The sequence below is a fragment of the Pogoniulus pusillus genome, chromosome 27 (assembly GCF_015220805.1).
Source record: "Pogoniulus pusillus isolate bPogPus1 chromosome 27, bPogPus1.pri, whole genome shotgun sequence".
NCBI lineage: Eukaryota > Metazoa > Chordata > Aves > Piciformes > Lybiidae > Pogoniulus > Pogoniulus pusillus.
Genome location: NC_087290.1, coordinates 12935514 through 12948644, shown reverse-complemented (window position 1 = coordinate 12948644; position 13131 = coordinate 12935514). Strand labels below are relative to the sequence as shown.

The window sequence follows — 13131 nt, the reverse complement described above, 5'->3', positions numbered from 1 at the left end:
CTTCATTGCTAAGAAGAATCACAGAGCATCCTGAGCTTTTATTACCACAAAGGTAGCCTAACTTGTCTGTTGAAAAACCTTTAGCCGCTTTGGGCTGGTGGAGCAGGCTAACAGGGAGCTGGAGCCAGAGATTCTCTTCTGCTGAGGTGGCCGAGAGCAGCTGCTTTGCCCTATTTAGCTGTTCCCTTGGCTGCGGGACGGGGACTGGTGTAGGCTTTGGGGCTGCGGGGCGGGGACCTCTTCACTGGTCAGCAGCAAGAAGGCAAGGAGCAACAGCTGCAAACTGGAACGGAGAAGGTTTCACCTCAACAGCAGCAGAAACCTCTTTACGGTGAGGGTGACAGAGCCCTGGCGCAGACTGCCCAGAGCGACTGCGGAGTCTCCTCTGGAGACTTTCCAAACGCACCTGGATGTATTCCTGCCCGGAGTACCCTGGGCAGGGACGCTGCACTCGATGATCTCTGGAGGTCCCTTCCACCCTCTAAGGTTCTGTGACCGGTGGAGCCCGGGGCTGCGGGGGGCCCGCGGGGCCGACCCGCATCAGGGCCGAGCGCTCCCACCTGGCCCCGGCCCCGCGGTTGCCATGGGGACGCCCCTGGCGGTAGCCCCGCCCCTGTGACGGCAGCGGCCGCGGCGGAAGATGGCGGCGGGGGCGCGCTGCGCGCCGCAGGTCCGCCGCACGGTGCCGGGCTGCGCGGAGCTCCTCTGCCGCCGCCGGCTCCGCAGCGCTGCGGCCGGCCGGCTCTGAGCGCGGGGCGCGGCGGGCGGCCCCGCTCTGGCTCCGCCATGAGCTGCTCGACGGACGCCGTGAAGGAGAAGCTGCTGTGGAACGTGAAGAAGGAGGTGAGCGAGGAGGGGGCTGGCCGGGCGGTGGGTATCGTTCTCGGAGGGGCCGGGGCTGTGAAGCGGGCAGAACACCGCGCTCTGTGCGGCGGAGCTCCTCCGGGCTCCAGGGCTGTCCGTGCGGCGGGCACGGACTGATGAGGAGAGGTAGAAGCCGGCGAATCGGTTCGATGCCGCTGGCAGCGGGGCCAGGGGAGTCTGTCCGGAGTAAATGGAAGGGCTTCGGCTAGGTGGAGTCAGAAGGCTCCGGGAGGAGATGAATGGGCAGGGTGTGAATGGGCAGTGCATTCCCGGACTGCTGCTGTGCAACGGGAGACCTTCCGTAAGCGAAGCGAGAGCTCTGCTCAGCCAGGCTGCTGAAACCGACACCTCGGTGCTGCCCCCGGAACGCGGCGGTGGCTTTGTGGGTGTCCCCCGGCGAAGCGGGGCAGGGGACGCTGCTCTGGAGCTGGCACCGTCGGTGAGCCCCTCGGCCCGGCTCCCTTCCCCGGGGTTGTGTTTCCCTTACTCGTGGTTTGTATGAACTTAGTCGTGAGCTCTGGAGGAAAATCGGTGGTAAGAAAGTGCGCAGAGCTATGCGTGGACTGGACTGGGTCCCACCTGAGAGCCCTGGCAGCAGCTTCTGCTCCTGCCCGTGCGGTAGGGAGTTTGCTGCTGCGGGCTGGGTGCCTTGGGGCGCGGGGTCTTGCAGACGGCTGCGTGACATTTCTCAGCTGGAGCAACCTGGGATCCGTCCGTGGATAAATCGCTGAGCACCCCGACGCTGAACTGGGGCACTGGCATTTGACCATCACTGCCTTCGGGCTGGTGGTGCCCCAGTGTGACCAGAGCCATGCTGTACCTGGCAAGATGTACCCATCAGGACAGAGTCCCCACTGAGCTTTGCCCTGGGGTGGAGTGGCTTTTGCCCCAGAGCAGGGTTCATGCTGAGACCAGCCCAGTGAGAAGCTGCTTGGGGGGTCCCTGCCAGGGTGCCCTGGGGGTGGTGTAAGCACGTCATGGTCTAAGAGCACCATCGTGACCATGTCCCAGCTGGAATTTTCAGCTTAGTGTGTTGGCCACCCCCAGGCAGTGGAGTAATACTTTGCTTTTTGGTGGCATCAGCTACAAAGCAGCTGCATGCAGCTGCCTGTTCTTGCACTGGAGTTTAAGTGAAGATGTTCTACCTGCCTGCCACAGCCAGAAGGACCGGTTTTAAAGAGATAACTGTTCTGCTCTCCCTCCTCCCCCACCCCTAAGCTTACAGCTGGGGAAATTAGAAGAGGCCAATAAGCAGGAATCGTCAAAGCTCAGGTGAGAAGCTGTTCCTGCAGCCAAGGTTCCTAAGCCTGAATCTAGTGTCAGGTATTTGTTGGTGTTGAAAGCAACAAACTGCAGTTTCAGTTGGTGTAGGTTGACTGGAAGTGGTGGAACAGAGATAGACACATAAGAACTGTCTGTACAGTTGTTTATAACTACTTGAGGGCAGGGGGACAGGCTCTGCTCACTGCTCCCTGGGATAGGACAAGGAGCAGTGGATGGAAGCTGCAGCACAGGAGGTTCCACATCAACACAAGGGGAACTTCTTTCCTGGAAGGGTCCCAGAGCACTGGCACAGGCTGCCCAGAGAGGTTGTGGAGTCTCCTTCTGTGGAGCCTTTCAAGGCCTGTCTGGATGTGTTCCTGTGTGACCTGAGCTAGATTGTATGGTCCTGCTGTGGCAGGGGGGTTGGACTCGATGATCTCTTTGGGTCCCTTCCAACCCCTGACATCCTCTGATCCTGTGATCTTTTTCTGTTGACTGATGTCTGTTGTCATTACTTTCACATTGCCACCAGGCAAACCACGTAAGGCATTGTCCTGGTAGCTTTCACCCTGTCACCTTGTGTGTGATCCTCTGCTCAACGCTGTAGGACCGTGTCCTGCAACGCCCCAGCCAGCACCTTGCTGCAGGGCTCCCAGCAGGTCCTACCTGCTGCTCCCTCATGTGCCAAGTGCTTCGTGCAGCCAGGAACCTGCCACTTCGTTTGGAAATGTGAGCTTGGAGCGAGGACCTTTGAGCCAAGGCAGTGTGAGGTTTGATTTGGGAGCATGTGAGTGCGTTTGCTCTCCTGGGTTAATGTTTAAATATATAAATAAATCCCGGCGGTGCTTTCCAGCTCTGAAAGGCTGCAGCCTTGTGCTAATGTAGGAGATTGAAAGTGAAATGGATTTTTCATGATCCAAGCCAGCTCGAGCTGAGGAGAACAAGTGATATATAATTAAAAAAAAAATTAAAAAAAAAATCAGAGACTAATTTGTTTTCAAAGTCTCTAAAATGCTTTTTTAATGGGGCTCTGGCTTTTAAATTGCTTGAATAATGCTGGAAAGTGCTGTTGGTAACGTCTGTGTCATCAGCAGGGTTTTGTTGGTCTTTGATTTGTTGTTGTGGTTGTTTGTTTGGGTTGTTTTGGTTTGTTTTTTTTTCCTTCTCCAGATCCTCACAAATGCTCTGTTACAGGATTGATACTGGCTTGGCTTTTTGGGGGTTGCCCAGAGCTTTCCATCCTAAAACAGCTATGAGAGCTTTGTTGGTGATCCTGTGCACGTTAAGGGAGCATCCCTTGGCCTGTGCACTGCATGGAGGTGCAGAAGGGGACCCTGTCCTGATCATATTAACACAAAAGGTACTAAGAGGCCATCAGAGATCACAGTATCACACAGTATCACCAAGGTTGGAAGAGACCTCATAGATCATCAAGTCCAACCCTTTACCACAGAACTCAAGGCCAGACCATGGCACCAAGTGCCACGTCCAGTCCTGCCTTGAACAGCCTCAGGGATGGAGACTCCACCACCTCCCCGGGCAGCCCATTCCAGTGTCCAATGACTCTCTCAGTGAAGAACTTTCTCCTCACCTCCAGCCTAAATTTCCCCTGGCGTAGCTTGAGGCTGTGTCCTCTCGTTCTGGCGCTGGCCACCTGAGAGAAGAGAGCAACCTCCCCCTGGCCACAACCTCCCCTCAGGTAGTTGTAGACCTGAGATGCTGAGGTTTGATTTTTCTTTTAACTAAGCAGTCAGTGGAGCCAGGAACTGAATGCACAGCAGCAGAGTACCAACCACTTGCTGTCCTTCGTGGCATGAATTAACTTTCTGATAGAGGTTTTAACCTCAGTTTTTAGTCTGGGTGGTTTTTTTTCCATGCTGCTCTTACACCCACATGCATGTTGGGTGTTGGGGGTCTTGTTTTGAAAGCTTGACTAGTCCATATCCGTCCTCATGGAGCAGCTCTGCTGTGAGGACAGGCTGAGGGAGCTAGGAGGTGTTCAGCCCGGAGAAGAGAAGACTCCAGGGGGACCTTAGAGCTGCCTGCCAGTACCTGAAGGGATCCTACAGGAAGGCTGCAGAGAGACTTTTCCTGAGGGTGTCTAGAGGCAGGCCAAGAGGGAATGGTTTAAAGCTGAGGCAAAGCAGGGTTAGACTGGAGCTGAGGATGGAGTTCTTCAGTTCAAGGGTGGTGAGAGTCTAGCACAGGCTGCCCAGGGAGGCTGTGGCTACCTCCTGCCTGAGAGTGTTTGAGGCTGAATGAGCCCCTGAGCAGCTGAGTCTAGCTGAGAGGTGTCCCTACCCGTGGTGGGGAGGTTGGAGTAGATGATTCCTGAGGTCCCTTCCATCCTGAGGCATTCTGTGATTCCCAAGTGGTCATTCCCTTGTCCTTTAACCCCAAACTTTTCCTCCCATTGAGCTGTTTTCACATAGCCTCAGTGTCTTCTGGAGGTCAGAGAAGCACATTCTGGGGTGCACCAAGCCCATTGAGATTGAGTTGCCTTTGCAGAACACGAAATGGTTGTCTCCAGAGTCACTTGGTGCCAAAGTGGGGCTTTTATTCTGTTTTGTCTCTCCCTCTCAGCAAAAACTTTGGCATTTTTTTTCCTTTGGGACACTGTAATGTTGTTGCTTTTTCCTCAGATGGATTTTGAGTTCCCACTGGTAAAGAATGTGTTTTGTTGGCTCTAATGGAAAAGGAGGACATGTAATGTGTTTGGAAAATTTAACTCTGCTGGGATTCATGCTGAGGCTGCTTATAAGTTCCCCTTTCAAACATTTATCTCTCTCTGCAGGAAAATCTGTCACAAAGCAGCCTTTGCTCTGGCCATTTCCTTCCACCTACTTAAATGGATTTTGTTGCCCTTTGTGGCTTTAAACACAGCACTCTTGCTAGCTGTGAAACAGGCAGGGTAAGGAGCACCTCAGTTTTCACCCTGAAAAGTTTCAGAGCATTTCAGAAACACAATTGCTCATCTCACAACTGAAATGCAACCACTTCTGAGCACTCTTTTTACACCACCTGTCTTCTCCCCAGCAGTAACAAAGAGTCAGTGCAGCAGGAGCCACCAGTAAATGAGCTGAGCAGTAACTCCACCAGTTAAGGCAGCACAGGAGCTTTGCTCTGTAGAGGAAAAAAAAAAGCTAGGTTGTTGGGTTTTTTTTTTTTGCTGTGCTTCTGCTTGTTCCAGTATTTTATGAGCACAGCTCTTTGGCTCTGCTGCTGCATCTTGGTGCCATGGTCTAGCCTTGAGCTCTGTGGTAAAGGGTTGGACTTGATGATCTGTGAGGTCTCTTCCAATCCTAATAATACTGTGATACTGTGTTCTTTGGTTGTGGTGCTGACTCTGGAGACAGTGTCCCATCATGATGTGTTCCTGGGGAAAGCTCTGCAAGCGTGCTGCTGGCTTGAGAGGTGGTTCCTAATGCTGAAGGCTGCAGATAGGTCGATGTAGAAATCCATTATCCTGGTTAGAATCCTGGTCAGAAATCCATTACTGTGGCAGCTTAGCCACGCTGTAGTGAGGCAAGTCCTATCTGTGCTCTTTGGTGTGGACCAGGAGCTCAGCAGAGGGATGGGAAAAGCACTACCTATTGACATCTTCCAGCTCTGTGGTTGTGAACAAAGTAATGCAGAGATAGTCCCTGCGTGTTGTGTCTGGGGAAGCTCTGTTTGTTTCATCTCTTAGACCAGTAGGTTGCTGCAAAAACTATAGAATCTGTTGCTGTTTTTAAAGCTTCCTTGTAATGAATATTAAAAAAAAATAAAACAAAACCAAACTTGTGAAGCTGTGAAATGGGCCCAAGACCTGTGTGACTGCTGCTGGAATTGGTGGCTGCTGGAGGAGGCAGGAGAGAGGGCACTGATCCATTAGAGCATCGTGCAGATGCTTGCCAGCTTTCAGTGCAGGACCTTGCTTTGCTCTGCCTGGATGGTGCAGCCTCCGGGATGCTCTTCACTCCTCACATGCCAGGATCTTTTCTTGGAGAGGCAGAGCTTTCCCATGCGTGCTCCGCAGGGGTTGGCAGATGCGGTGCGCGCAGGACCCGTTCCTTTTCCTGGGGTGGCAGAATGGCTCCTGAGCCTGCTGCCGAGCCCCTTGGAGCTCTCTGTGGTGGTTCCCTTGGTGCTTGGCTGCTGCTGGCTCCTGAGGAGGCCAACGCAGAGGGAAGCTGACGCACTCGGTGCTTTTGTGCCAGGCACCCAGCAGGTGTGAATGAGCAGCCTGCTGGAGGAGATCCTGCGCTGATCTCAGCGAGCAGGCAGAGGGAGCGGGAGGGAGGTTTCCAAGGCGATGGTGCCCTCAGCCGAGAATGCTGAGGAGCTTTCTTTACCTGTGCAGGGCGGGGGCAGCATGGGGGCCGTGCTGGTGGTGTTTCCTTTGAGGACACCCATTTGCAGTTCGGTCAGGTTTGCTGATCTCTGTGAGTGGGCGGCTGTGTGGGCTCCTGCTCAGAAGCTTCATTGACAAGTGCCTCCCTAGAGCAGAGGCACAACAGCATCGTTGCCTACGAAGAGAGCTGCACAGAACTGCAAGGGAGAGAGGGAAAGGGGAAAAAAATAAAAGGAGGAGGCTCGTGTTTGATTTGATCAGAAACATTTGATTTAGCTCCTTGCCTGGAGCATCCCTGGGCTGCGTGGCAGTGAGGGATGACGTGGGCTTGAAGAACACAGCATTCCAGCTTTGGAACCTTCACATCTCTGCTGCCTGTGCCCTCAGTGTGGTTTCTAATAACACTCACTGACTCTCCACAGATCATGCAACAGTTGTCCCCTGTTTGGTGGCAGCTGGTAACAGGCACTGAGCAACTGCTCTGTCCTGCTTCTCTCTGGAGGTCCAAATCTGCTGCTGGGGCGAGCACATGGTGCTGCTGCGTGGCAGCAGGGTTGGTTACTGCATCTGGAACCTTCTCCTTTCCCATTTTTGTTAATACACTTTAATTTTTTTTTTGTTGTTCCTGGGCTGCAGGCTGAGTGATCTGAGTAGCACACTGAGCTAATAAAGACTAATGACTGGGGCATGTCTGGGAAATGTGTGGCAGCAGGGAATTGGCCTCAGAGCTCTCGCTCCTAGTAAATGACTCTTCTTCCTCCCTGTCGCCAGGAATTGAGTTCTGGTTACTGTTCCCTGGAGAGCTGGGACTGGAATCACAATCTGCAGCCCAGAGAACTTAATGGTGCCTGAATTCGTGTCTGTGAGCTTGAGCCATGTGCACGACTTAGCCCAGCACGGCTCTCTTGTGCCCCCTCTGCCATCCACCTCGGTGCTGCTGGCAGCAGAGGAGCTCTTCCCTGGTTGAATCAGGCCTTTCACTTAGCAGGTGAAATGCAGCTTCCATCCAGTGAAACCAGAGCAGCTAGCAAAGGTTGGGTCAGTGTCCTTGTGTCACAGACGGGCTGGCCAAGGCACGGGGCTGAACTGGCATGGAGCAGTGGATGGCACCAGCCCCATGCTTCCTCTGCATGCTGTGTGAGCTGGAACACGCTGCCTGCCACGGGGAGAAACGCGGGTCGGGGCTGAGCTGGAACTTCAACAGGCAGAACTGGGCAGCAATCCTGCCCTTTGCAGAGCCGTGCTCTGCCTAGGTGCTCTCATCTACATGGTTTCAAACCTCTGGGTGAGGGTTGGAACAAGTGCTGTTGGGTTCCTGCCAAGACAGACAGGCAGACATCAAGGCTGTAAATCAGCAGTGATGTGAATATGAACGTGAGAAGAGGCTTGCTGGATCAGTGGTCTAGTCCAGGTACATCCTGTGTGATCCTCATGCTTTTGGCTCTTTCATGATGTCCTCTTACCCCTCCATGTCCCACTGCTTTCCTGTCAGGTCCAAAGTTCTAATGGCCATGGCAGACGTGGCACAGGGGACAGACAAATTGCCTTGCCAAGAGTTGGTGTTGTCCAGCCTCAATGTGTGAGCAGTAAGCCAGGTGACACAAAGTGCCAGCAACTTGCTTTGGAGTGCTGGGCTATAGCCCACATGCTGCTGTCACAGGCTCACAGGATGTCAGGGAACCCAAGGGGCTCATCGAGTCCAACCCCCCTGCCACAGCAGGACCATACAGGCTAGCTCAGGTCACACAGGAACACATCCAGACAGGCCTTGGAAGACTCCAGAGAAGGAGACTCCACAGCCTCTCTGGGCAGCCTGTGCCAGTGCTCTGGGACCCTTCCAGGAAAGAAATTCCCCCTTGTGTTTAGGTGGAACCTCCTTTGCTGCAGCTTCCATCCATTGCTCCTTGTCCTGTCCCAGGGAGCAGTGAGCAGAGCCTGTCCCCAGCTCCTGCCCCCCAACCCTCAGATAGTTATAAACACTTATTAGATCCCCTCTCAGTCTTCTCTTCTCCAGACTAAACAGCCCCAGGCCTCTCTCATCCTCTCCTCATCAGGCAGTGCTCCAGTCCCCTAATCATCCTCATAGCCCTCTGCTGAACTCTCTCCAGCAGATCTCTGCCCCTCGTAAACTGGGGAACCCAAAACTGAAGGCAGTGCTCAAGATGGGGTCCCACCAGGGCAGAATAGAGGGGGAGGAGAACCTCCCTTGATCTGCTGGACATACTCCTCTTAATGCACCCCAGGAGAGCCTCTTGAGTGTTTGCTTTCCCTCCCCTGTGCTCTTTGCAGTGCAGAGGGGGCTGCTCTTTAAGGAGAAGCCCAAGTTCTGCAGGACCATTTGATCCAAGCTCTGGAGCGAGAGCACCACGCATCGAAAGGCTCCTGCCTGAGTGCTGGAGCTGCAGGCTGCTGCCAGCTGGGCTGGGGGTGTAGAGTGGGCATGGAGGCCTCGGGGTGGGTACTGGGGAAGGCATATGCTTGATGGCAGCATCCAGAACTGGCCTCACAAATGATCTCAGTGGAGAAGGTGCCTTCACAGGCAGCTTGCTGACAGCAGTGGGAGTGCAGAGCCCAGGGCTGCATTACAGCTTCTCCTGGTCCCAGGGCCGAGCAGGAAGGCTTCAAACCTTTGAACCTGGTGCTGCTGCAAGGCTGTAGTAACCCAGCCAGCTGGGAGCTGATTACCCCAGGTACCAGGTGTAGCCTAACAGGAGCTGAGTACACAGTTGCCAGACTGTGGAGGTCTCCTGGCTGTGCAGACCTGGAGTGGGCTGCTGGTGACCAGTGGTGTAGGGCTGGTGCGCAGGGCATGCTCTGGGGCTTGCTGGTAAAGAGCAGCCACACAGCAACTCCCTGCCAGATCATTCAGTTCGTTGGAGCCCAGGACTGCTCTAAAAATGGTTTTCAAGTTAAAGCAAAGTTGGAAGGTGAGCATCTTGGTAAAGCTGCTGCCACAGCAGTGCTTCCTTTCCCGCGCTGCAAGTGGTGTGACGCTCGACAAGGCAAAGTGGCCTAGCCCTGGGATGCTTGCTCACAGATGAGAGGAGCCAAAAAAGGTTGTGGACTTGTTTCTGTGGCCAGGCAGGAAGGAGTGTCTGAGGAACGAGTTGGTTGAGGCAAATGAGTTTCAGCTGGCATCATGCTGAGGAGCAGCCTTTGGGGAGGAATGAGCTTGCAGATGAATGGATGGGAGCTGCTGCCTCTCTTGGAGAGCCTCAGTGTAAGAGTTGTTGGGTTTCTTCCTTCATTTTTGAAAGTCAGTAATCTGCAGTTAATTCCCTCTGGAGACTGATGCAACAGATTGGAAGCTGGAGAGGAACTGTGCTTTAAATGAGTGAAAAGTGTGATCTGTGTCATCTGGTTGGCTCTAACTGTTAAATTGTGTCTGGAAGCAAAGAATGAAGGCACTGACTGCAGGTACTGTTTGATCTGTGCCTGCTGTCTGGGGCAGCAGAGCTTTCAGAGCAGAATTTGCAATTAACTGTGGCATGTAGAGTCCTCAAATGGGAGACAGGTTGCTATAAACCTCTCTTGGGATGCTTGTGTAGCTCAGGGGTTCTTTGTCCTCGGAAGGAAGAAGAGTTGCACAGGAGGGAAGAGGACAGGGCAGTGCAGTCTTGTTTTGTGAGCACCAGGAACTGCACAAGAGGACCAGGGGAGAGTCATGTAAAGAGTTCTGCACAGCTCTTTGGAACTTCTGCTGAGGGAGTTCTCCAGAGGGCACTCTGAAATGATTCAGCTTTTTCCAGGAGCATGCCCCAGGAAGCTCTGTCCTCGTTCTACCAATGCTTTCCTCATCCCATGGAAAGCTGCTTGGGTTTGTCCTGCCTTTCCCTCCTTGAATGCTTCTATCTCTGCAAAGTGGAACTCTGGGGAATAGAGAAAGGGCAAGCAAAGGTTGAAACCAAGCTTCCTGAGTGCTGTGCTGGGATCTTACAACCTCTTCTTTCTCCTTGTTTTAGGTGAAGCAGATCATGGAGGAAGCTGTCACGCGGAAGTTCGTCCATGAGGACAGCAGCCACATCATCGCCTTGTGCGGTAAATGACACCCAAGAGCTGATGCTCCCCAGCTTGCTTTGCCTCTAGGAATGTGCTTCCTCTGCTCTCACAGCTAAATGCAGGGATCTAAAGATCAGAAATCTCGGAGGTCTTGCTGAGTGGCTGGAGAGCAGCCATTAGCTCTTCTGGGTTTCACAGGATGGAGCCTTTGCAGCCAAGTTCTGTGCTGTTGGCAGTGGAGAGGTTGAGAAGAGTGGAGTTTGGCTGTGCAGATAAGTGGCCTGTTTGGACAACAGAGGATTGGCATTGTTATTGAGAGCCAAAGGCAGAGAATAGGGACTTTGCTGTCACAGCATGGCAATTCCAGCTTGCTCTGCTGGAGGTGGTTGTGATGTGTGCAAGGCTGATCCTTCGCTAGCCTGCTTGCTGTTCCCAGGTTTAGTCACAGCTTAGGAGAAATTCTCCATCCCTTCACATTCAGTGAGGAATGCAAGACTTGGCCATGTTTGCTGGCTTACGTTAGTGAGCTGCAGCACAGGAGGTTCCAGCTCAACACAAGGGGAACTTCTTTCCTGGAAGGGTCCCAGAGCACTGGCACAGGCTGCCCAGAGAGGTTGTGGAGTCTCCTTCTCTGGAGCCTTTCCAGGCCTGTCTGGATGTGTTCCTGTGTGACCTGAGCTAGATTGTGTGATCCTGCTGTGGCAGGGGGTTGGACTCGATGATCTCTTTGGGTCCCTTCTAACCCCTGACATCCTGTGATGTTCCCTTGCTGTCAGTCGAGGCTGTAGCTCTTCCCTCCATTCAGGCTGAGATTCCTATTAAGTATTTCCATTTTATGCACTATATGGTTGATTTGTACTACCCAGAGGAGAAAAAGTAGCTGAGGAAAGCAATCCTGAGCCAGGAGCAGGTGGAGGAGCCCTGGAGCAGTGCCCTTGCTGCAGGCTGCCCATTTGATCTGGAGAGCTGTGAGTGCTGTGTGCCTGTTCCGTGTCTGACGCTGCTTTCTGCAGCGTGCTGCAGTGCCGAGGTGAGGGGGGAACCATGCAGCAGCTATTTCTGTTCCAGCCTGCTCAGCCCAAAATTAGCAATGCTCCAAAATCTTCTCAATATTTCTCCCTTCCTCCCCCTGTGATTCCAGTTGGATTTGTCTTCTGAGCACTATAGGATCTGAATTAACAACTCTCCACGAGCTGCCTCACTCCAGCCCAGCAGTCCTGCCTGTCCTAAGGAAATGTTCCAACCTGCAGCTGCTTTAGATGTAGAACTTTGTTAACTCTGTACCAGAATTAGGTGGAGCTGAATGTTCTGCTGGCACTTCAGCTGATGGCCTGGAAAAACAGTTTCCAGTGGGTTTGGATGGCTCCTGGCTGGGGTTCTCCTGTGTGTCTGTGTGCAGGTCTCTTCCTTCCCCCCACTCTGCTTCATGTGCCTCTTCAAGAGGTTTTTCCCCTTCTCTTTAAAATTAGATTGGCTCAGTACATGAGTCACTTTCAGTGGCTCTTGGTTATAAATATAGAATTCCTGTGAATCACGTTAGCCTCCTGCAAGGCTGAGTTTAGCAAGTCTCTTAAATGCATGGCAGTTGATTTTCAGGGCCTGTCTGCCTCAGGAGGTGAAAGTTTCCCAGCTCTCCTAAGTGGCTGAAGGTGCCAGCTGAGCAGTGGGTGCCATCCCACACCCTTAGGCACCTGGGGTTTGTGAGGACTACAAACTTCAAGGCTGAGCTGACACTCAGTGTTCACTGGTGCTGGACTGCTGCCTCTCTGAGCAGAGCATGGGGGCATCATCTGCTAACCAGAAGAAAGTTTCTCAGGTAAGAGCACTGCAGGGTGTGGAACCAGGATGGCTTTCCTCACAGTCTGGCTAGCCCTTGGAATCTGTCTCCATGGGCCTGGAACCAAGCCCCAGAGGTTGCAGTTGAAAGAGCAGCTGTGTTCTATAGGATTCATGTGCAAGTTGGGATCAGCTTATATGGGATTTGACTCTGTGGAGATGTGTTGGCATCCAGGGGAGCCCTTTCCTGCCCCGTGGTCACCCTGAGACCATGGGAAATGTGTATTGAGGTAGGAGACTCTCAGCAGGAGCTAACTGCTGAGCACAGAGGGTGAAGCAGGGAGCTTGGCTTTGCAGGCTGCTCTCCAGACCTGGAGCAGCTCCGTGCTGGTTGCTGAGGGATGGGTTCCTGGCTTCTGTGGGTGCCCTGGGCTAACACTGCCTGCTCTCACAAGGGTCCCTGCACACACAGAGGAGGGGAAGTGGCACACAAATGCAAAGGGATTTGTATTTGTTCCCAGCCCAGTTTATAACCTTCCAGGTACTACTCTACCCTAGTTGGTTTCTGAGAGACCTCTGGTTCAAAGCTGCAGTGGCTCAGTCTGGGCTGTGTGTGGCTGATGCATGCCAAAAACTGGGATGGAGGTTCCAAATGCCTTTGGGCTGTAGGTGACTGCTGCATGAATGTCAGCAGACCTGTGATGCCAGTCAGAGTCTGGTGGGATGGCATCAGTTCTGTGGGTGTCCATAAGGCCTTCAGTGGCCAGGGTCTCTGGCAGGCTGGATGGGGATGCTTCCAGGCTGGGCTCTCTGGTGCCGTTCCCTTGGTAACAGCAGCTGACATCCGTGACGTAGGGACCCTGCCTGCTGCTTCAGTGAGTGCCATCCCTGCGGGC

The 13131-nt window shown here is 53.5% G+C and overlaps 1 protein-coding gene across 10 annotated transcripts in view; it reads left to right on the top strand.

Annotated features, from left to right (window-relative positions):
* Positions 1 to 700: 700 nt before the first annotated feature.
* SGSM2 (small G protein signaling modulator 2) overlaps positions 701 to 13131 on the top strand; it is a 66740-nt gene continuing 54309 nt past the window's right edge. For all 10 annotated transcript variants that reach the window (XM_064166520.1, XM_064166515.1, XM_064166517.1 and 7 more), the window contains exons 1-2: positions 701 to 843; positions 10423 to 10498. In XM_064166520.1, coding sequence (XP_064022590.1) covers positions 787 to 843; positions 10423 to 10498 — 133 coding nt within the window. In that variant the 5' untranslated portion in view covers positions 701 to 786. The remainder of the gene's footprint in view (positions 844 to 10422; positions 10499 to 13131) is intronic.